The 24839-nt window shown below is 44.0% G+C and overlaps 1 protein-coding gene across 1 annotated transcript in view; it reads left to right on the top strand.

Moving 5' to 3' along the window:
* Positions 1-21207, top strand: part of slitrk2 (SLIT and NTRK-like family, member 2) — a 96804-nt gene extending 75597 nt beyond the window's left edge. The window contains exon 2 of the mRNA XM_028960530.1: positions 21108-21207. Within this exon, the coding sequence (XP_028816363.1) occupies positions 21108-21155 (48 nt within the window). The 3' untranslated portion in view covers positions 21156-21207. The remainder of the gene's footprint in view (positions 1-21107) is intronic.
* The last annotated feature ends 3632 nt before the right edge of the window (positions 21208-24839 follow it).

Genomic DNA, 24839 nt, shown 5'->3' with positions numbered 1-24839 from the left:
GCGCGGCATCAGTCCACTCACTGTCGCTCACCAGGGTAAGGCAAGGGCAAAGTCTCCAGCTGATGTCTGCTGCGTCTGGAGATGGCACACTCTTTCTGTTACAAGGTGAGTTTGTGACGCATTTGCAGACATGCCAGAGGCTGGGGAGGAGGATTGGGGGCTTTTGGTCTGTGAGGGAGAGACTGAAGGGGAATGGGGACGTGGAGGAAGCTGTGGACGCGCTGCAGCGCGGTGGGAAGACAAGTCGAGATCCGTGGGGATTACCGGGGCAGAAGAGAATCGGAAGACGGTGGGTTTCAGGATTGTCCGGGTACATGGGCTGGACGGGAGGATGTCTTGGGTGGCAGGAAGGTAGGGGAACATAGATTTCGTCGGAGTCAAAAGGATCAAGCAGTTCTCGTAGTCGGGAGCAGGCGAAGGTCGTTGTTCATGGATCAATGTCTCTAGATTGTAATGAAGGGAGCGAGCGTCTCGAATGAGGAATCTCATACAAAGTGCCAGGAAGACCACGACCCGGAAGAGGAAACGGAAGCGTGCAGTGTCGAGTATAAAAGTCAGGTGACCCCGAGCAGACACTGCACGCTTCCGTTTCCTCTTCCGGGTCGTGGTCTTCCTGGCTGGTCTGGTGCTCTCTGGCGTGTTGGCCATGACACTCACCTATCAGCCCAATAACCAAACCTGATACAGCGGTGAAGGGTTTAGTGTGTATGACGTTTTTTGACGCAAAATAAAATAACAAATATACAAAACTAATCTATTTATCAACCGGATAAATAATCTTAGATCCGTATTTTCTGACCCCAATATAGCTACCAAGACTATTCACTTTAGATCGACAGATCTTTATACACCTAGCCTATAGGAAGCTGTCACAGACCAATCAGAACCTGTTGTTTCTGACGTCACACCCCCGGTGCCTCCCATCTGGGGAAAACAAGGAGAGTAGGCGGTCCCGACGGCCGGCACCTCACACGTTTGGCTCGTGGGAGGGCAGGCAACTGTTGCAATGCCGTTCAACAAAGGCACGCAAAAATTGAGGTGTTGAATCTCCATGCACAACAAAGGCACAGAAATGTCATGGCTCCGCGACATCCCATCTTACAACATAAATGATGTACTTTATTATTTCTGGCTAACTACTTATTGAATAAAAACGTCAGAGAATGAATGTAAATGAGATATGAAAATGTAATTACCCATTTTGTAAGCACTGAAATTTTCTGATTTTAATAGCTGGTAGAATGCTACTTGGGTCATGTTCTTGAACAAATTGGAGAAAATCTTTGGATTCCACTCCCGACTCTAAAAGTCTCTCAATCAAAAGATTTGTGATGTTCTCAACATTGGTTGGTAAAGCCCTGAGGATGATTGCCCTCAATTCCACCAGGAAATCCATTGCTCTAAATAAAGAGAAGGGAATGATGAAGAACTATTACAGACATATCAAAGACTGTGTACTTGGACAATGGATAATAATCCAGAAGGTCATTCTGATTAACACAAGAGTAGGAACGTTTTTTGCTGTCAAGCAGTAAACACCCATGTTATGATAGTGGAAGTTTGGAAAGTTTGTCATCACAATCCTTCCCACAATAATGATTTCATCAGTTTCCTGAATAACAACATACATGTTTTTTTGTATGTTGTTCCCTTAACAGTTGCCTCATGAGCAACCGTAGTATTTTCAGGCTGAAAATCATATCCAGCCACAGCTTCCCTAATGACGTCATTGTAGTCACTCACTACAAACTCTGTTGCCTTGTCTGCTACAGAAATGGGAGGGAAGAACTCACCGGCATGAAGAAATGGAGAAGCTGATGTCTTTCTGTAAGAGTAAAGCAAAGACTTATGTCATTTTCTTACACACTGTTTGAAATAAACATGCTTGCTCTCAAACCTTAGTGTCCACATCCGAATGAGTGTACCGAAATTAATAATGAGGTCAGGGTAGTGGCTAAGATAATGATGTTTAGGTTTGAGACAGTGGGCAAGAAAAATGTGTTTCCAAAAATGTAGGTAAACTCTCAAATACCCCACCTGGCCATTGGAAACAAACAAGTGCAACGATTTCCCTTAACAGTAAAATTTGTTGCCAAACTTCATTTGTACCAGGAGATTCAATTTTCTCACTAATCAACAATGGCAGCATCCTCAAAAAACACTAGTTTTGTACAGCGTGGCCACCAAGTTTCTCACTTCTGGGGTTAAGTCTTTTAGGTCATCGACTAAGCACCCCATGACCAATTTTTCACCAAAGTACTTGAAGTCTTGTTCTCTACAGAGAAACACCAATTGCATTTGATCAGTGCTTGATCTGTTATACAGACACAGATCTGCCAATGTAAGGTACATGGCAAGTATTTTATGTTTTTTCTTTCCAGACCCTAAAGGGTTCACAACTTCAAAAGAATCTTGGTATAAGATTAAACCTAAGGCAGATTTGTCTATTTTATGCATGTTTGCAGTTACATTTTCACCATCCCACACATCTTTTAAAATGTCCTTGAATGGGACATGACTGTGCACGTCTCTGTACTGTTCCCTTACAGACTTGCAGTTAAGAATATTGTTTGTTTAACTGGTATGTACTGTGCAAAATACTCTTTTCCTGCTTCATTCTGTCCTAGACGAATAGACGAACATAATGGAAACTGTTCTTGAAAAATGATTTTCTTTGGTGATCTGATTTTAATATATGACTGTTACATTTCATAAAAAGATCTTCAGCTTTAAGATCCTCAAGAACCATTTTTATCATTACCTCTGGAACGTCAAGTGAAACTAACTTTTCCTGAAGTTTGAAAAGCATATGAGACAGGTTGATTTCATGGATTGACTGAATATCTTTAATGTCTGAATTACTGAGGCTGGAAGCAATCATTTTGCTTGCAGTTTCAAATAGAACAGAGCAAGATTCCCTAAAAACAGGACGGTTCCTCACAGCTCTCACCTTCATCAGTCTGTGTATCAGACGGAAATTTATCCTCCTTAATCTGGGAGCAGCTGGTTTCAGGTGTTGTGATTGATTGTCTTGAGTCTTCTTTATGTTTTCTAGATAAATGACAGGTAAATGTAGATATAACAGCAAACGTTTTACCACATTGCATAAAAGGGCATGTGACTCTTCGACCCTCTTTAATGTGCATTTTGATATGAGAAATAAAGTCCAGTAAACTAGAACTTTTGGCACCACACAAATCAACATGACATTCAAATGACTGTGTAGTGCACATTGTGGTTTCTGACTTAAATCTTTTATGGTGTCTGTACACGTGAGATTTCAAGCCTGCATGCTTTTTAAACTTTCTGTTACAGTTACGTATGCAGCAACGGAATACACTATTTGAAACATTACTGTGTATTCTCATGTGTTTCACATACATCGCAGGGGTAGCACATGTTTCGCTGCAGAAATGACAGGGAAACATTATGCAAAGGACAGCCAGAGAAATATCGCTCACATCCGCTCCCCTAAAAAAGTCTGAAGAGCTGATCTCCGACGTGTGAAACCGAGTATTCTAATCCCCTGCCCCTGTTTTCAGCCTTTTTTCACCTCGTTGTCCGTCATTCCGCTCCCTCCGACCTCAGGTGTGACAATATCGAACAAATTACTGACAAATTACTGTAGTATGGAAGCAGCGCAGCTCCGTGTTGCACCAGATTTTTTAATTTCAAACTAGTTGTTTTTTGTGTGTACCCACCAATTTAAAACCAAGCTCTGTTTTACCTGATCCGTTACCCACATGTTTTTATAACGTTATTTTTTAGAAACATTATAAAAACTTCTAAAGGTGAAAACATACTTCGCTGTAATAATACACGTTGCACAAATTAAAAATAGGATTTAATACCGTTAAATAACAGTCATACTGTTGTTGTTCGATCATTAACCTGAAGTGAACAAGTCTTCCCACAATGCACTGCAAAAAACGGCAACCTACTGATATTTCATGAAAACAGAATTTTGCTGTTAAATTTCTTTGTAAATTTACAGAATTTTTTTACAGTGTACCACCCCTAATCTACTTCTTGTCTAGTGATTTAGCATTTGTAATCTGCTGTGCACTGTTTGTGCATAGTGACGTTGGTTTCTTCACCAGAGTTTAGATAAGTGTGCCAAATGCGAATCATCCCCCTTTGTAGCTGGACTTGTCATTATGTCCCCACTGACTTTTTTGCAATGAGAGTTGTGTATTCAGGTGGCTCTCCCAGCTATCCTCACTGCAGTTTCTGTTGTCAGCACCCAATCTCCTGATTGCAGGGTTGGATTGTCTTTTCGCATGGAAGACATTTAACAAGACATTTAACGGGGCAGTGGTGGCCTAGAGGTTAAGGAAGCGGCCCCGTAATCAGAAGAGTGAGCCCACTGCTCACTCAGGGTGATGGGTTAAATGCAGAGGACAAATTTCACTGTGTGCGCCGTGTGCTGTGCTGCTGTGTATCACATGTGACAATCACTTCACTTTATTATTTTACTTTACAAGAGCTCCTTTTTTAGTTCGGCCTGCTATCTTTAAACAGTTGTCTTGGAACCCCCCCATCTTGGTATAATTTCATTATAAATCATGTTTGCTACTGAAAATGGATCAATCATAGCCAGACAGAATTAAGTGTAAAGTAAATAAAGTCCATCATCCATGTGTGATGATGTTTTGACCATTTTTTAGGAGACACATCAAACATTGTCACGAAATTTTATTTTATTTTTTAAAGGAAGTAAGTCCAACAGATAACAACAGATTCACAACTTTTGGAGACATGGCATAACCCATGACTCATTTCAGAATCCCAAAGACAAGGCCTTTGGTAAAACAGGCTTCCCTTTCAGGACCCACCCAAATGGTTTCCGCATTTTTGGATGGTTTTAAATGTTGCCAAGCATTTTTATTTGCTAAAGGTGCTTGCTCTTGGCCTTGTATGAATTTCAGAAGGTCTGTCAACAAATTGAAATGTATTATTGCCAGTTTCACGATATCTTTGTCAAATATCCTTCCACTGAGCAAGAGGTGTGAAATGCAGCCACTTGTTTTTGAGATCAACAACATTTATTTCTTAATTAGCCCAAAATCACATGCAGTATGTCTCAATGGGCTTTGACAAGCCCTACAGTTGACACCCCCCACATTTGACCCTTCTGCACACAAGGAAAAACTCCACATAAAAAAACTCTAGGAGAGAGGAAAAAAAAAGAAAGGAAGAAACCTTGGGAAGGAGTGATACAGAGAGGGACCCCCTTCCAGGGTAGAGTGAGCCTGCAAATGGTGTCAGTGCACGGCTAGTGATGATTTGAACAATATAATAATAAGTCCTACAGTTGTAGGGTTGGAGAAGTCCAGAATGTAGTCCAGTGTCATGGTCTAGCTTACGTGTCCATAATGATGCTACTGGTCCACTTGAAGGTCCCTGAAGCTGTACTTGTAATGGTGGTGGAGGCTGTGGTGACCCTCTGGTTCATTTAATGCTATGTCCTCGTTTAGCAGTTGTCAGGAACCAGGATTTATCTACTTGTCTCTTCACTGGAGTTTGCCAGTTGTCTGGGCACTTGATTCCGTGTCTCAGAGAAAACAAACAGAAGCAGCGGCAGACGGTGGCACTGTACGACCGATTCTGAAATATGTGGTGATAGTAGTATATTTACATTTACATTTACAGCATTTATCAGATGCCATTATCCAGAGCGACTTACAATCAGTAGTTACAGGGACAGTCAATGGTAGTAAGTGGGATTTGAACCTGGGTCTTCTGGTTCATAGGCGAGTGTGTTACCCGCTAGGCTACTACCACCCATATTGGTGCTACAGTGGCCCGGTACCATAACTAGGACAGCCTAGCTTGGGTGAATTTAACTTTATTTTTTGTCTGTGTCTAACAGAGGGATAAACTGGACTTTTTCCCCTGCTCTGCCTTTGTCTGCCACAGACGGGAGACACCTGGGGCATGACAGAGCAGAAACAACAAATTCTGATTGGTCTGTGTCAGGATTAGTTCCAGTTGAGGTTGCCAGCTGGGGTCAATCTGGACAAATGTTAAAAGTCTGTAACTCCACCCCTTCTGCAGCGGGGACATTTTGAAGAACTCTTGTGGACCATGTTTAGCAACCTTGTTTTTTGAGTTCTGGCAATTGCCAGCAAGAAAGCTCAGTCCCCTTTTCCACATGTGAGAAGGCCTTTATACCCCTGGCCTAGAGGAAGTTGTCACTGGCCTACAGGAAATTGTCACTGGCCTACAGGAAGTTGTCACTGACCGGTGCCTCCCATCTGGGGAAGACAAAGAGAGTGGGCGGTCCTGAAGGCTGACACTTCACATGTTGCCGTCAGACAAAAGGCAACAGAGGTGTTGAATCTTCACGCACAACAATTGACACAGGAATGTCACATATCTTCTTGTAGACGGTCGCTATGCAAAACAAAGGCATGGTCCTGCGACGGCCGCTAGGCACAACAAAAGCATGCTCCTGTGATGTCCAATCTTACAGAGGAGAGAACAGCACGATTGACTGTGACGCACGCATTGCTCCACTGCTCCATTGCCTGCAGAGAGGGAGGCCTCTCCTAGCCTCTGCATTTAACTTGGTGGAATAATATACTACAGGTCTCTGTGTTACCCTCTAAAACTGCCCTGGTCATGTGGTTTTAATGGCACTGCAGCACTCTTATTGTGCATTTGGCTGAAGTTCCTCCCAAGAAATATGGGGTATGTTGGTTTAACAAGATTATTCAATAACAATAATATTCATATATACTATACAACAGTAACTATATACATAAGACAAAGACCACATTAAAACAATAAAATGCCTTTAAGCTACATATCCTATCATCCCATCAACACTTCAATACAACTGTGACAGTGGTGTCCTAGAGGGCAAAGAAGTAAATCCGTAATCAGAAAGTTACTGTTTCGAATCCCAAGCTGCCAATGTGCCTGTGGTGTCACTGAGCAAAGTACAGTACCCACACACTGCTGACAAAGGGTGATGTGTTAAAACAGGACAGGATGAGGGCCTGCTTGACCTCATGCGAGACCACATCGGGGAGCCAGCCTGTGGGTCCGGGGCCGCGTCAGAGAGCCAGTTGAGGGACCAGGGACGCCATGCGGGACCACGTCGGGGAGCCAGCTAAAATTAGGTCAGAGATGCTAAAATTAGGTCAGTGTAAGGGGCTGAGGCCCAGCCTGAGGGACCTGGACCACCATGCAGGACCACTTCAGGGAGCCAGCCTGAGGGGCCGAGACCGCCATGCAGGACCACTTCAAGGAGCCAGCCAGAGGGTCCACTGTGTGCACCGCCGCCTCCACTGATGGTACTGCTGTGGCTCCGATGACATAGGTGATGTTGCCATCTGTAGCCAATCAGGACAGCGTTTAAAAAGCCGGGGATTCCGCCCCGCTGCAGCGGCAGCATTTTAGTAAACTCTTTAGTGAACTCAGTTTCGTGAAATTGACCTTCTGTGTGGACCTGACAACAGTGTGATGTGTATTTTGAGTTCTGGCAACTGCCACAGGCCTGCGGGCTAGTTTATGTTGATCCCCTTTATTTCCTGTTTTCAGCCATCGCCATCCTGTTTTCCTCTGTGTTTATTAATAAATAATTGTTTCCCTTATGTCCTGCCTCTGCGCTTCCTTCCCCCGTCAGCTCACAGACGTGAGGCAGGCTTTGGGTGGGGCTTGGATGTCCAGGTTGGAATCAGGAAAGGTTAAGTTTTTAGTGGAAAAAGTTGTGCTGAGTGTGTTGGAAGATGAACAAAAACAGGAGCTGAAGCCTAAGCTGACTTTTGCTACAGTAATGTGAGTAAATAAATGAGTAGGAGAAGGAAGACGCTAAAATTAGGTCAGTGTAAGGGGCTGAGGCCCACCCCATTCACCTCCCAATGCCTCATGTAGTTGTAGGACCCACGGCTGAGCCCCTAATGGACCTAAAGGCTCTGCAGGCATCCTTACGGGAACAGTTAAACCCGGAACTGAAGAAATGGGTCACTGAACTTCAGGATACCCTTTTGGATTTCATGAAGCACATTAAACACTTAATTACAACTTTTTTAAAAACATACCAATTAGCAAAAGGGCTAAAACTACAGTGTTTAAAGCTTACTGTGAAAGTGATAGTGAAATTTAATGTGAAGTGATTGTCATTGTAAAACACAGCACAACACACGGTGCACACAATGTAATGTGTCCTCTGCTTTTAATCCAACACCATTTGTGAGTAGTGGGCAACCATAACAGGTGCCCAGGGAGTAGTGTGTGGGGTCAGTGCTTTGCTCAGTGGCACCTCAGTGGCACCTTGATGGTGTGGGATCCAAACCCAGAACCTTCCAATAATGGGTTATTTTCCTTACCAACTAGGTCACCAATGCCCCTACTCACCTACATATAGAACAACACACATAAAAACAGATAACAGAACATATAGCAGATAACAGAACAGATAACAACATAACAGATAACAGGTATGTGACAGCTAAAGACTACATGCAGATTTGAAGAGATGAGTTTTGAGAAGAGATGAGAAGAGACTTGAAAGTTGCCAAGTCTGTACATTGTCTGATGGGTTGTGGTAGAGCATTCCAGAGAGAGGGTGTGGCAACAGAGGGTGGTAGTAGCCTAGTTTTAATTATTCACAGCCTTTGCTCAATACTTTTTCGATGCACCTTTGGCTCCAATTACAGCCTTTTTAAATATGTCACGACTGCGTGCTGACTGGGGAGGGAAGCGCAGAAGCAGGACATGCTGGGAACAGGGTTTTATTATAAAATAAACAATGAACACAAATAAAGAATGGCACAGTGGCCAAAAACGGGAAATAAAGGGGAACAACACAAACAAACCCGCAGGCGTGTGGTGATTGCCAGAACTCAAAAATACACCTTTAACATAAACAGGTCAAGTTCGTACACAGAGTTCATGAAAATGCTGTCAGGATTGGCCACTGGTGATGAGCCCAGCTGCAGTCAAACCTGACAAAATATGATGCCACAAGCTTGGTCCATTCCTCTTTGCAGCACATATCAAGCTCCATTAGCTTAAATGGGAAGCATCAGTGCACAGACATTTTAAAATCTCTCCAGAGATGTTCAATCGGATTTAAGTCTGGGCTTTGGATGGGCCACTCAAGGACATTCGCAGAACTGTCCTGAATCCACTCCTTTGATATCTCGGCTGTTTGCTTAGGGTTGTGGTCCTGCTGAAAGATGAACAGTCACTCAAGTCTGAGCTCAAAAGAGCTCTGGAGCAGGTTTTCATCCAGGATTTCTCTGTACATTGCTGCAGTCATATTTCCCGCTATTCTTCAGGTGCTTTTTAGCAAACTCCAAGTGGGCTGACATGTGCCTTTCATTGCGCAGTGGCTTCAGTCTGGCCACTCTTTCATACAGGCCTGATTGGTGGACTGCTACAGAGACAGTTGTCCTTCTAGAAGGTTCTGCTCTTTCCACAGAGGACCTCTGGAGCTCTGACAAAGTTGCTGGTCACATCGCTGACTAAGGCCCTTCTCCCCTGATCACTCAATTTAAGTGGCCAGCCAGCCAAGAAATAAACATTATTTATTTCTTGTATTGCTCAAAATCAAATCCAGTATTTCTCAATAAGCTTTGACAGGCCCTACAGTTGACACCCCCCACATTTGACCCTTCTGCGCACAAGGAAAAACTCCTCACAAAAAAACTCTAGGAGAGAGAAAAAAGAAAGGAAGAAACCTTGGGACGGAGTGATACAGAGAGGGACCCCCTTCAAGGGTAGAGTAAGTGGTGTCAGTGCAGGGTTTGTGATTGTCCAATAAGAGAAAAAATATGTGTCCATTATGATGCTACTAGTCCATTTAAAAATCCCTGAAGCTTTAGTTGTTACAGTGGTCATGGCTGTGGTGACCCTCCGGTTTGTTTCATGCTACGTCCTCGTTTAGCAGTTGTCAGGAACCAGGATTTATCTGCTGGTTTCTTCACTGGAGTCTCCCAGTAGTCTGTGCGCTTGATTCAGTATCTCGGAGAAAACAAACAGAAGCAACGGCAGATGGTGGCATTGTACGACTGATACTAAAATATATAGTAATAGCGGTATATTTGTGCAACATTTGGTCAGTACCCTAACTGGGACAGCCTAACTAAGGTGAATTTAACACTGTCTGTGCTTAACAGGGTGACTGTGTGATAAAGTGGACTTAATAATTGACAATAATTCAAGAAAGGAAAAAGTCCATCTGAGAATAAAGAGAAAAAAGTATAAAGGTACAAAATAGTAAATGTTAGTAAATGAGAATGTTTTTTGGGGGTGTACCTTTTCGGATTATAGTGTTGTATTTAGTCACTGAATAAAAGAATTATGTTTTTTGGATCCAAGTTTATTTATTTTTCTATGGTGTGAGGAAACAGAACCCAGCTGTCTTTCTGTCTTCAAGCAGGTAGCAAAAAAGGAGCCCTATGTGTCACAAAATAATCTGGTGCTGGTACTTCAGGCCAGGTTTTTCTAATGCTTTTGCGTCTGTTGTGTACCTGATTTTTTTAAGTGTTTTCACCTGTGTTGTATAAATAGATAGAGACTGTGTCATGACCTTGTGCCTGCATTTATCCTGTCACCCAAAAGTAAAAGGATAATGAGTTACGTAGATCTGAAATACAGAAAATTATAAATATTGGAACATTTAAAAAATAAAAATTAATGGAATGATTCTGTTTTGTTGCAAACCTGCTTGAGGTTTTCTGTGTGGGAAATGTGGAGCTGTGAGAAAACTGAGCAGAACGGTCAACTGGATATGGTTTTACTCACCCATCAATAACATGCCCAGGGGATAAGAACAAGCTGCTGGCTGAAGTAATCATTTTAACTGAGAGAAAGGCAGCTCAATTGTTTTCCACCTAATATGCACTGTTTTATACCAAAATTAGATCAATTTAACTCCTTTCTTTCTGCATACTCCTGAAAAGTACTGTCAGATGTGGTGAGCGTAAGGATTAAAATTGAACTGGTGATTATGAACATAATTATGCTGCTGTGTATATACTGTATGTTCTGCAGGTTAGGTGAGACAGATGAGTGAGGTGGATTACAGTCTCTGAAAAGTCTTGTTGCTTGTGTACAAATTGACCTCAAGTGCCGCAGAAATATATCTCTAATCAAGATTTTTTTTTTTTTTACAGGAAATGACTTGTTTTATTCCCAACAGCTATTGTAATAATGTTTCAGTGCAAAACGAAACTGTCAAAAAGTATTATAATTGAGTCAATTTTTGCAAAGACATAAGTGTTGTCGCCTTGTCATATAATGGATCAATTAGGTCTCAGGTGTGTATAAAAAGAACCCCAGTACACTTGACCTTCACATCAACTGCAACTACACCTCTGCAAACATGCCTAAGGTTCACCTTGGGACTAAAGTGTTTATTATCAAGAGGCTGAAGACCAGATCCACTGCTGATGTGGCAGACACCTTCAATGTGTCTCAGCATCAAGTACAGAGGATAAAAAAAAGATTTTAAAAAAAGATTTGAAGAGACTGGAGACATTTTAGAGAAGCCCAGGTCAGGCAAGACAACTGCTCGAGAGGACGGTTTGTTGGCTCAAAAATCCTAGGCTGCCCATTTTCCACTGCACAAGACCTGGTCATCTGAAGTCCCTGTGTCAACTAGAACGGTTGGTCTGTTTCTGTCTCGAAATGGCCTCCATGGACTAATCAGTGCCCAGAAGCCAGCACTAAACAAAAGACAATTGAAAAACCATGTGGCATTTGCCAAGGCCCGCAGCCTGCTAAAAGGATGGACACTGGAAAAGTGGCAGAAGGTGGATTTTTCAGATGTCTGATTGTCTTTTTCCCTATAAATTAAACATCACCTACGTGTTATGTTACTGACTTCATGGTTTCTTACTTCCTGCACAGCACATTATTGTCAACTGACCTAGACAGGGTGGCATAACCTTTAAACTGAAGATGACATTGGAAACACTTTCAGGAAAGTGAAGTGATTGTCACTTGTGATACACAGCAGCACAGCATATGGTGCACAGAGTGAAATTTGTCTTCTGCATTTAACCCATCACCCTGAGTGTGCAGCCATGACAGGTACCTGGGGAGCAGTGTGTGGGGATGGTGCTTTGCTCAGTGGCACCTCAGTGGCACCTTGGCAGATTGGGATTCGAACCAGAAACTTTCTGACTCTTAACCGCGAGGCCACCACTTCCCCAACTGGGTTACTGTTTTACATTAACCATGTGATTTCAGCCACAGCAGTGTGCAGCCTATATGCAGTAATCAACACATTGACTAAAGAAGGCCCAAATGATAATGATAGATACCACTATTCATTTGCATATTTTAAGCACATAATGATGTGTTTTGTATGATAATGTTTTTCTTTTTTTTTTCTAGTCAGAATCCTGAAGTGCATAGATACCTGAACCTCAGCTGGCTTGTGTAGCAAGTCCTAATGCAACACAACACGACATTACACGTGTTTGCTTTTAATGGGAACTGGGGTCAGTAAGCACTGAACATTTGCTGAATGAACCTGCAATGTACCTTCTACACAAGCACAAAGAATAATTTGGGTGAATCAGTAAACAATAGCATAAACCAAGATATTATTTATAAATGTTTAAATGGGACTGTAGAGTTTTTAGTATCACAACTGTTATAAATGTTTTCTAATTTTTTCAGTTTCACCAATATAGCTGTTGTAACAAACAGGTCTCCATTTACAAACCTTGTCTGCTTTGCCTCTGTGACTTTAAATATACACATGCACAAACTTTAAAATACACATTGCACAAACTGACAAGCTTGCATGCAAACAACCTGACCAGCAGAAAACAGATGTGTCTGTTGAAAATCACAGTAGAAATTGCTTCAAAGATCATGGAGTTTCCAATAGCTGAGCAAAATGAAGAGTGCAGTCATGTGAGATTGATGAAATCTGGTTAGGGAAAACAATTGCGCAACGAGAGCTTCCCTTCAAGCAGCAGATCTAACTGAAGCATTTGTACAGATGAAAAAAAACTGACTACAAAGGTATAATGAATATTTGTTTTCTGAAATTTCATTACATCTTAAAATGTGCACAAAGAGAAAATACTGAAACATTGTTACATTAAAATGTTTAATCTTTCCCTAACCCAGTGCTTATTCAAGTGTACAGAGTGATGTAATGGCCTTGATGTCCCAACAAGAATTAAGTCATAAAGAATTCATCTTATCCAGACTGTAGGGTATATTTAGCCCAAATGTGTGATTATGAATTAATTGGTGAATTGATTTATAAGCATGTGATTTCAGTAAATTATTAATAATTCCACCTGCTTGACCACAAAAGTCTTGTGGTTAATTTTAATTTAATTAGCAATGTGTGACTGAAGAAGGCATCCCCAGCATTATTCACTATTGCTAATAAATAGCAGGGCAGTGGTGGCCTAGCGGTTAAGGAAGCAGCCCTGTAATCAGGAGGTTGCCAGTTTGAATCCCGGTCTCCCACACATTGCTCAGCATTTGGGTTTTGACCCCACAGGTCTCTGGTCGAGAGAGTCTTTAGGATCCCAGAGCCAAAAATTGAGGAATGCGATAAACAAAATCAGACCATATGGGCAGCATCATGCAAACTGGGTGTGTTCTTTACATAACACATCAAATGCGTTTTTTTTTTTTTACTCGCAAAATTAACCAATTTAAAGAATTAGTAGTAGTAAAGCCTGGGCCCTTAATCATTGATCCCTATGAGGCGCACCCTAGGCTCACACATACACTACATTTCCTCATGCATCTACATGCAAACCTTGCACACACACAATATATTAAAAAGGTCAAATGTGGGGGGTGTCAACTGTAGGGCCCATTGAGACATACTGTATGTGATTTTGGGCTATATAAGAAATAAATGTTGTTGTTGTTGTTATTATGGCTGGAAATTTCATAGACCACTCCTTCGTCCAAATACATCGCATTCCCTAGGAACTCCTCACAAATCCTCTCACGATCACCTCCGTGGATGGTCATCCGGTCTCCTCAGGACCCATCATTCACCACACGGTCCCTCTTCAACTCCGGCTCGACTCCCATGTGGAGAAAATCCAGTTTTTCGTGACCAACATTATCGCCTCACCACTCCTCCTCAGGTTCCCCTGGCTGTCCCTCCATGAACCCCACCTTTCCTGGTCGTCGGGCGTGGTGTTGGAGTGGGGAGCGCACTGCCATCACCATTGCCTTCTGCCACAGCCCTCTCCGTCTGCCACCTCGAACCCAGAGCTAACCCGTCCTGTGTTAGACAATGTCCCCTCCTGTTATCATGACCTAGTCACTGTCTTCAGCCCAGCCAAAGCTGCCCAGCTGCCTCCCCATCGACCAGGCGACATGGCCATTGACCTGCTAGGGGAATCACTCCCTATCGAAAGCAGAGCAATTGGCCATGGAGCTTTTTGTGGCGGAGGCACTTCAGAACGGCACCATCCGCCCATTGACCTCCACGGCCGCGGCAGGGTTCTTCTTCGTGACCAAGAAGGATGGTGGCCTGCGTGGTTTATCGTGGACTCAACAAGATCACTATCAAAAATCGAACGCCATAACCCGTAACCAACACCGCCCTTGACGCCCTCTCGGGAGCGAAGAACTTTACAAAGCTGGATCCGTTCGGCATACAACCTGATTCGCATCCGAGAGGGCGACGAGTGGCGACGCCTTCATCACCCCCACTGGTCACTTTGAATCTCTGGTCATCCCATTTGGTCTATGCAATGCACCTGCCATCTTCCAGCAGTTCATCAACGATGCTGTCCAGGACATGCTGGGATGGTGGGTGTATGCCTACCTGGACGATGTACTCATCTACTAGCCCACACTGGAATCACATATCCAACACATGAGAGCAGTACTGAAGAGATTGCTCGCCCATCGACTGTACTGTAAGCTGGAGAAATGCGCCTTCCACCAGCGCTTCACCACGTTCTTGGGTTTTACCATCTCGTCCCAGGGTGTGGCCATGGAGCCCAAGAAGCTGGAAGCAGTGGCATTGTGGCCCCTACCCACGATGCTGAAACAACTGCAACGGTTTCTTGGGTTTGTGAATTTCTATCATCGCTTCATTTGTGGCTACAGTATAGTCGCAGCACCCCTCACTGCTCTCACCAAACCTTCATCACATCCATTCCACCTAACCCCTGAGGCCATTCAAGCTTTTAAATCCTTGTATCTTTGTTTCACCACCGCTCCCATTCTTCAACACCCAGATCCTTCCCTTCTGTTTATAGTAGAAGTGGACGCATCAGAGGTGGGTGCTGGCGTCGTCCTCTCTCAACACAGTCCGGACCGGGAATTGCACCCGTGTTGCTTTTTCTACCGGAAGTTCACCCCTGCACAGTGGCGATACGGGGTGGGGGACTGGAGGAGTGGCGACACTGGCTGCAAAGCTGTGACACCCCCTTTCTGGTCTGGACCGACCATCAAAATATCATATCAATCAAAGCTACCAAACAACTCAATCCCCGCCAGGCGAGGTGGACGCTATTTTTCGAGCAAATCAACTTCCAACTCTCCTATGTCCCAGTTCCAAAAATCTAAAAGCTGATGCTCTATCATGACAGCACTCTCCGGACTCACCATCATCCGACCCCGAACCCATTCTTCCTTCTCACCGCATCCTGGGCCCTCTCCGGTGGTCCCTAGAGACTAAGGTCCAGGCCGTTCAGGTGTCCGACCCTGGCCCAGCTAACACCCCACCAGGGTGCCTGTACGTCCCAAATACCTGCCGGCCCGATGTACTGCATTGGGGCCATTCCTCCATGCTCTCAGGCCATCCAGGACGCCAACGGACCCTCTCCTTTATTCGTCGGGCGTTCTGGTGGGCCTCAGTACGGCGCGACGTACAGGACTACGTCTGTGCTCGGGCCAAGACTCCCAACACTCCGGCTGCTGGGCCCCTACGTCCTCTTCCCATTCCTCATCGCCCCTGGACCACCTCGCCTTGGACTTCCCAGAAGCTAATGGTATGACCACCATCCTGACCATAGTGGATCACTTCTCCAAAGCAGTCCACTTGATCGCCCTGCCAGGCCTACCGTCCTCTGCCACAACCGCTGACCTCGTGCTTCAACACGTGGTCCGCCTTCATGGGTTCCCCCAGGACATCGTCTCCAATCGGGGACCCCAATTTTTCTCACCTGTGTGGAAGGCGTTCTGTCGCCTCATTGGATCAACCAGCCTATCCTCTGGCTACCATCCCCAGACCAATGGTGGAGAGGGCCAACCAACAGCTGGGACGAAACCTGCGGTGCTTTGCATCGGAACACCAACGCACCTGGCCCAGGTTTCTCCTTTGGGCGGAGCTGGCCCACAACCTGCAAGTCTCCTCCGCCACTGGCCATAGCCCCTTTGAAATCTGCCATGGATATGAACCCACCATCTTCGCTCACCAGATGCCTGCAAACTCCCTCGAAAATGAGGTAACCTGACTCCTATAAATTGGCTAGAGAACAGCTGCCAGCTGCTCGGTCATTGAATGACAGAGTCTAATGACGTACTCTGCTCCGAAATCCTCAACCAAGTAAGACCATACCTGTCCTCTCTTTTATCCTGAATCCTGAACTCCTTCCTGTCGTTCCGTTCTGTCCCATCTTGTGCCTTAAAACATGAAAGACAACATCAGTGTGGTGTTGCGGCTCATGCCGTCTGCGTTCGCAGATTAACACAGAGGGAACTTACCTGCCTCCTTGCGTCCCGCCCCACCGAGGTTTCTCGTCTCCTCCTACACATCTCTCTCGTTCTGATCCTGGTTAGTGTGACACCCGCTGAGATCCAGGGAGCCGTGGTTGGTTGGGAGGATGTCTGCCCCACAGTGCCGGAGACTGACCGGAGTGACAGGTGCCTGCGGACGGTGGACAGGATGCCGGTCCCCCACAGACGAGCCGTGCTTTAGCCCAGGCCTGACGCCGCCGGTGCAGGACAGCCGCCACTATTCTTATGGACTTCCCCCCCCTTTCATGGACCTTTGAGGGGGCGTACTGTCATGATCCGGACCGGCAGGGGTTACTCCGGATCTGGAGTTCGGACCGGAGTTTCATGTTCGTCTTGTGTAATATTCCTGATCGTGTTCACCTGTTTATTTATATAATTGTATAAAGCTATCCTGTTCTAGTCTGTTCGCCGTCAGGTCATCTTGCGTTTTTATGTTCCCTTGTCTCGTGTAGTTTGTATTAAACCCCTGTCGTGTGAAATCGTGCGAATGCGTCCTCCTTCATCGCCATGTCCAGCCCACCCGTGACAATAGGTCTTCTCACGACAGGGTCATAGATCCGAGTAATGGAGTGATTGTAGCATTATATTTCAAACTCCGATTGCAGAAAGGTGCAACAAGAGTAGGTCAGTATATCGCTCATTATTTTATGACCGTATAACACAGGTTGCAGTGAGGTGAGATGGGAGTGGAGCATGTAGAAAAACAGATTTAATGACTGAGCACCAAGCACCTGTTCCAGCCTGTAACTGGGGTCATGTGACAGGCTAGTAGCCTGTACATACCTCGAATGGACTGAGGCCAGTGGCTGTGGATACATGTTGATTGTTTGCCTACTCGGCCCAGAGGAGGTGTCGGTGGTCTGTAGCTTCAGAGAAAACATCCCACCTCCTGAATGAGACTTATGAAGGAAACAGTCGACAGAATGCCTTCCAAACGGCCAAAGTAAACTGAGGACCTCTGTTGAACACAATGTTGTGGCGAAACCCTTGCAGCCGGACAATGTGTTGCAACATGAGTTTGGCTGTGGACAGAACGGATGGCAGACGTAGGAGGACAACCAGACGAATGGCTTTCCAGAAGCAATTGACAATGTTTAAGATGGTGTTGAGGCCCTTCACTACAAGAAGCCCAGTCATGACGTCAAGAGCCAGATATGTCCAGGGACAGTGAGGAAGTGGCTGTAGAGGTCCAGTGGAAAGAGTGTTCATCAGTTTGGCCCAGGTGCAGGCTGCCACATAGGCCCTGACGTCGGCCACCAGGGATGATTATCAGAAAGCTTGACAGGTAAATTGAAGGGTCCAGAGATGGCCTGGATGGCCAGATAGAAGAGAACCACGACCCCATTGTAAGACAGTCGGTTTGGCTGGCCTCTGGAGTGTACAGACACCTGGATGGAATGTTTGGTGCTCCTGGTTTGTTGGCCTGGGCCGCCTGTATCTTGCTCTCCTGGTCCCATGGGATTGAGCCAATGATTTTGTGAGATGGTATGATAGGTGCTGATTGGGTGAGGGAGCAACCCAGGCATGCTGTCTGGAAAAGGTGTTAAAAAATAGAGCCCACCTAGTGTAAAAACAATGAAGACCATGTGGTGTGGGAGCAGAGAATAGAGTGTGTAGAAAAAACTCTTTCTCCCTCCACACAAAGCACTGTATTCAACCACTCCAATTTGATGTTACCTGGCAGAAAGAGGCATGGCACAATAGAGGTTAAAAATGAACAGTTTCTAATTTATTGACACCGGTAAATAATTATTGTAGTTACATGTGAATATTGAATGTAAAAAGGTACCAAGGTTACAGTGAAAATAAAAATGAGAAGAAAGAGTAAAGAGGGAGAAGAGAAAGAGAGGGGGAGAGAAAGGCTCAGAAGCCTCCCGGCTTCTGATGGAAAACCCCCTGAGCAAGAAGCTTTTTCCACATGTGAGCAGACTTTTATACCCCTGGCCTACAGGAAGTTGTCACTGGCCTACAGGAAGTTGTCACTGACCAATCAGAACCTGTTGCTTCTGATGTCACGCCCCCGGTGCCTCCCATTTGGGGAAGACAAAGAGGGTGGGCGGTCCTGACGGCTGATAGTTCACACATAACCGTCAGACAAAAGGCATGTAAAACAGAGGTGTCGAATCTTCACGCACAACCAACTTAGTAAAGTAAGTCACACTAGAGAGGGCGCAGAGGAACATATTGGTGTAAGTGTTTTTTACCATGATCCGGTTCAGGCCCCTGCAATTGATCCACGGTTGGAGGTCGCTATCCTTCTTGGCTGGTAATTTAAGATATTTAAAAAGCAGCAACTCTACACTGTTGTCATATGTACAGTTGTAGTAGCCTAGTAGCACACTCACCTATGAACCAGAACACCCAGGTTCAAATCCCAATTAGCCCATTGAGACATACTGTATGTGATTTTGGGCTATATAAGAAATATATGTTGTTGTTGTTGTTGTTACTACCATTGTGTCCCTGAGCAAGACACTTAACCCTAAGTTGATCCAGGGGGACGATGCCTGTAACTACTTATCGCTCTGGATAAGGGCATCTAATAAATGCTGTAAATGTAAATATGTTTGTGTTTTTAAATGATGTACTTCTGTTGTGCAGATTTTTTGTGAACTCTTGAATGCATGTTTTCATAATGTACTTTATAACCATATTGATACCTATAAGAATTATGTTTTTTAAACAGTCTGAAGAGTTTAAGTTTACTCATTTATTTGATGACATGTAAACCTTGATTCATGTGAAAATCTAGCCTGATGAATCTGGCTAGTCTAAAGTAGCATTGAGCATGCTGCTCAAGTCAAAAGTAGGCCATCTTATGGCCCCAGAGGTTTTTTATCAGCATGCACCGTTGAGGCACTGCACTTTTGCAAGGGATACAATTGAGCAAGACATGCAAATGTCAATCATGGAAAAAAATAAATATATTTCCACTTTTACAATTACTATGTATTCTACTACATCCACAACACTGTCATTAAATAATGTGTTTATCCCAGAGATTAAACCTTTGAACTGACCAATTTAATTGGTCAAGTTAATTATCAATGATCAAAATTTTTATCATTTGCTAAATGTGTCATAAATTCAATGACATCAACTTACACACCCCATTCCCGAATGTGCACCAGGCATTCAAAGGCAGTATTGAGATGTGTCAGGGATAGTTTTGAAGTGGAATTGAACTGATTGTGGTAGTGGTCTAGTGGGTAACACACTGGCCTGTGAACCAGAAGACCCTGGTTCAAACCCCACTTACTACCATTGTGTCCCTGAGCAAGACACTTAACCCTGAGTGTCTCCAGGGGAGGGACTGTCCCCTGTAACTACTGATTGTAAGACGCTCTGGATAAGGGCGCCTGATAAATGCTATAAATGTAATGTAAATGATTGTCATTGTGAAACGCTGCAGCACAGCACATGATGACACACAACAAAATGCCCCACCACTGACCCAAGTTTGTTGGTAGTTATTCTGAATGGTTATCCAGTTTAGTTTATTGCATTTAATACATGGTCAGAGGCTACATGTATCGGCAACAGGGGAGGTAGCAGGGCAGATAAGTTCATTCTTCAGAATATGTAGCCCCCTACACAACAATGTGGTTAACATAATTAAAATATTGAAAGTACACAGACGGATGTCCAATTCCTAAAAGAGAGAGACTTTTTCAGTTTTACTTGATTGATTTTGTTGTGGATTGATATAAGTGATGGAGAGCCTCCTAGAGATTTTACTGAACCAGTGATCTGAACTGTGATGGGACACTGGGAAAGTGAGCTTCACTCCACCAGGCTGGTAGGAGTGTTACAGTTTTCAACAATTGGATTCCTACAGTTTCATTTCTCTTACCTGGATATTAAATTCCTCTGAACTTCAACACTTTTGTTTTATTGTGTTACAAGCATTGTGGAAATTGTTTATTGCTTAAGGTATATGTACTGTGTGTGGAAATTGAAACTCTTTATCGGTTGCTAGATAATTTTTTATTTTTTTTTAATTTCCAGAGATATAAATAGGTGAATTCATATATCTGTCTTTATTTCTGTTCATGCAATCATCTACTTTGTTCATCTTCTCTGATTTATTCATTTACTTATTTCTTCCTCCTTCAAATTACACTGTAAAAAATGTTTCTTAGATTCAACTCTAAATTAAGGCAACATTTTCCAACTACATTTTGGTAGTTTAGTGAACTTCTTATTTTGATTTGGTAAAAATCAGTATTATTTATTTTACTTTACACTAAAAAATTAAGTAGAGTCTACAATATAAAGCAAAACATTTGAGTTTAACCATTGTGACAAAGAGCAGCATATTGACTGTCAGGATTGACTGCAGCTGTGCTCAACACCAGTGGCCAATCCTGACGGAGCATAAATGCCGGATATTTCCGCCCCTTCAGCTCCAGTCGCCGACCCGCCTTCCCTCTGCCCGGACGTTCCCCAGCTGAACGGCCAGCGCCCCAGCATGCTGGAGAACACGTCCACCTCCCCCCACGCCCCACGCCACACCACCATCTCCAGCGACGTGCCCAGCCCTCTGGCCGCAGGGAGAGACAGACAGAAGGAGTTTTCGGGACTTCCTGCAGAAACTGACGGCGGAGTTTGATCAGCCAGAGCCTGAGCCAGGGATCGAACTCTGCCCCTCCACCACATCCAGCGCCAGTCAGGATCTGGGGCAAGAAGGTCCATCACTGTCGAGCGACAAGAAGTTCCCCCTGAGGAGGTCCCGGAGTGCTCAGAGAGGGAACCAGACGACCCTCTCTTCTGTCTGTCTCTGTCTGTGTGCGTGGTATATGTGTCCGTATGTCGCCCCCACTTCTGCTGGGGCTCCGAGGACTTAGTCCTGTGTCACTAATTTGCATAACCTCCCAGTGGATAGACGAGAGTTTCACGTCGGAACAATTCCGCGGCTCGCACACCAACCAGGCTATAGCTCATGTGTTTGAACAAATGCTCTAGACAAGGGGTATACAACATGCTTTTCATTTTAAATAAATGTTCTTAATTCCAAACTAGTCCCTTGTTTTGTTGTTAAATTATATGACTAAAGCTGTTACCTGTGAATTTAAATAACGTTTTTATTAAGTATTCGTTATCGGCGAGTACTGAAATGCAAGTACTTGTACTTGTTCTCCTAAAAAGTGGCCTCGGTGCATCCCTACTACAAACCCAGCAGTTAACGTAACTTTTAATTGACGAGGATGAGAGACCATGCTAGCGGTTTGCTAGCAAATTCAAAAAGAGGCAGAACATTTAAGACAAGTACCCAGACTAAGTAGAAACATAATCTGCCAATATATCGCACATATACCTATTATACATTAACGATACCTATTATACATTAACGTTAGCAATAGTTTTTTTTAAGATTAATGTTAAGTTCAAGGCCTTTGGTGACCGCATGACGCCTGCAAAACTAACCAAATGAACGTCTGAAACCTGGCGATGCTTTTACATTTTATAGTGCAATACATGCGTGCTCATTCGGCTAAAAACTAACTTTATGCAATGTAAATAGTTACTTACATGTGTTGCACGTTGTATAAATCCCTCCAAAACTCCAAAGAAACCCGAAACTGGTCCAGTACATGACAATGAGCACGATGTCGTTGTCCTGCTGCAGCATGTGAGCGGGTCATAACGTTTTACTTTTAAAAATGTATTCTTATAGACAACACCCTTGAAGAGCTTTTTACAGTGTACATCAATTAAAATTACTGCATGCTGGGCGGAATAAATCCCACACAATCTTTAAATACACTGCAACCCCACCTCCTTATTGAGCCTAGAGTTGACTGTTACAAATACATGAGGTCAAAAGGCTCGAAAGCCTACTACCAATTAAGCATATTAGGTGATGTGCATCTATGTAATGAGAAGGGGTGTGGTCTAATGACATCAACACCCTATATCAGGTGTGCATAATTATTAGGCAACTTCCTTTCCTTTGGCAAAATGGGTCAAAAGAAGGACTTGACAGGCTCAGAAAAGTCAAAAATAGTGAGATATCTTGCAGAGGGATGCAGCACTCTTAAAATTGCAAAGCTTCTGAAGCGTGATCATCGAACAATCAAGCGTTTCATTCAAAATAGTCAACAGGGTCGCAAGAAGCGTGTGGAAAAACCAAGGCGCAAAATAACTGTCCATGAACTGAGAAAAGTCAAGCGTGCAGCTGCCAAGATGCCACTTGCCACCAGTTTGGCCATATTTCAGAGCTGCAACATCACTGGAGTGCCCAAAAATTACATGAAATGAACATTTCGGGGCAGTGGTGGCCTAGTGGATAAGGAAGCGGCCCCGTAATCAGAAGGTTGCTGGTTCGAATCCCGATCTGCCAAGGTACCACTGAGGTGCCACTGAGCAAAGCACCGTCCCCACACACTGCTCCCCGGGCACCTGTCATAGCTGCCCACTGCTCACTCAGGGTGATGGATTAAATGCAGAGGACAAATTTCACTGCGTGCACTGTGCTGTGCTGCTGTGTATCACGTGTGACAATCACTTCACTTTCACTTTCACTTTTTCATGCAGGACAATGCTCCATCACACGCGTCCAAGTACTCCACAGTGTGGCTGGCAAGAAAGGGTATAAAAGAAGAAAAACCAATGACATGGCCTCCTTGTTCACCTGCTCTGAACCCCATTGAGAACTGTGGTCCATCATCAAATGTGAGATTTACAAGGAGGGAAAACAGTACACCTCTCTGAACTGTGTCTGGGAGGCTGTGGTTGCTGCTGCATGCAATGTTGATGGTGAACAGATCAAAACACTGACAGAATCCATGGATGGCAGGCTTTTGAGTGTCCTTGCCAAGAAAGGTGGCTATATTGGTCGCTGATTTGTTTTTGTTTTGTTTTTGAATGTCAGAAATGTATATTTGTGAATGTAGAGATGTTATATTGGTTTCACTGGTAAAAATAAATAATTGAAATGGGTATATATTTGTTTTTTGTTGCCTAATAATTATGCACAGTAATAGTCACCTGCACACACAGATATCCCCCTAAAATAGCTAAAAATAAAAACAAAATAAAAACTACTTCCAAAAACCATCAGCTTTGATATTAATGAGTTTTTATGGTTCATTGAGAACATGGTTGTTGTTCAATAATAAAATTATTCCTCAAAAATACAACTTGCCTAATAATTCTGCACTCCCTGTGTAGTCAAACATTCACCAGTGCTATTGTTATGTCCCTGGATGCATGTTTCCACATGTTCTGTGTGGCTGACTGTGTTTTTGTGTCCCTGTCTCTTTAACATTTACATTTACATTTACGGCATTTGGCAGACGCCCTTATCCAGAGCGACTTACAACGTGCTTAAGTTACCATCGATGAAGAGATCAATTCCGGTTCACTAGGAGCCCAACTATGAATACATCTATTTTATTCACTCTGTTGTAGATTCTGTTTTCCTTTTACCTTCAGAGATGGAGGGACCAGGCGAGCAGTACTGGAGGCTTGGAGTATACGAGGTGCAGTGCGAGGTGTAATAAGGGCTGTGAGGTAGGATGGTGCTAATCCATGTTTGGCTTTGTAGGCCAGCATCAGTATTTTGAACCTGATGCGTGCAGCTACTAGGAGCCAGTGGAGGGAGCGTAGCAGAGGGGTGGTGTTGGAGAATTTGGGAAGGTTGAAGATTAGTCGTGCTGCTGCATTTTGTATTAGTTGTAGAGGTCGGATGGTACATAGTGGTAGACCAGCTAGAAGGGAGTTACAGTAGTTCAGTCGTGAGATTAATAAGGACTGAACCAGTAGTTGGGTGGCCTGGGTTGACAGATAAGGGCGGATTCGTCTGATATTGTAGAGAAGGAATCTACATGAGCGGGAAAGATTGCTGATGTGAGTTGAGAAGGAGAGTTGGTTGTCTATTGTTACGCCAAGGTTGCGGGCTGTTGCAGAAGGAGAGAGCTGCGAGTTGTCTAGGTAAATAACAAGATCCTGATGTGGTGAAGAATCTGCTGGAATGAATATTAGTTCAGTTTTGGTGGGATTGAGTTGGAGGTGATGGGCTGCCATCCAAGACGAGATGTCGGTTAGACATGCAGAGATTTTGGAAGCAGCGTGTAGATCAGAGGGAGGAAAGGAGAAGAGGAGTTGTGTGTCGTCAGCATAGCAGTGGTAGGATA

The sequence above is a fragment of the Denticeps clupeoides genome, chromosome 18 (genome assembly GCF_900700375.1).
Source record: "Denticeps clupeoides chromosome 18, fDenClu1.1, whole genome shotgun sequence".
Classification (NCBI taxonomy): domain Eukaryota; kingdom Metazoa; phylum Chordata; class Actinopteri; order Clupeiformes; family Denticipitidae; genus Denticeps; species Denticeps clupeoides.
This window is presented reverse-complemented; position numbering and strand designations above follow the sequence as displayed.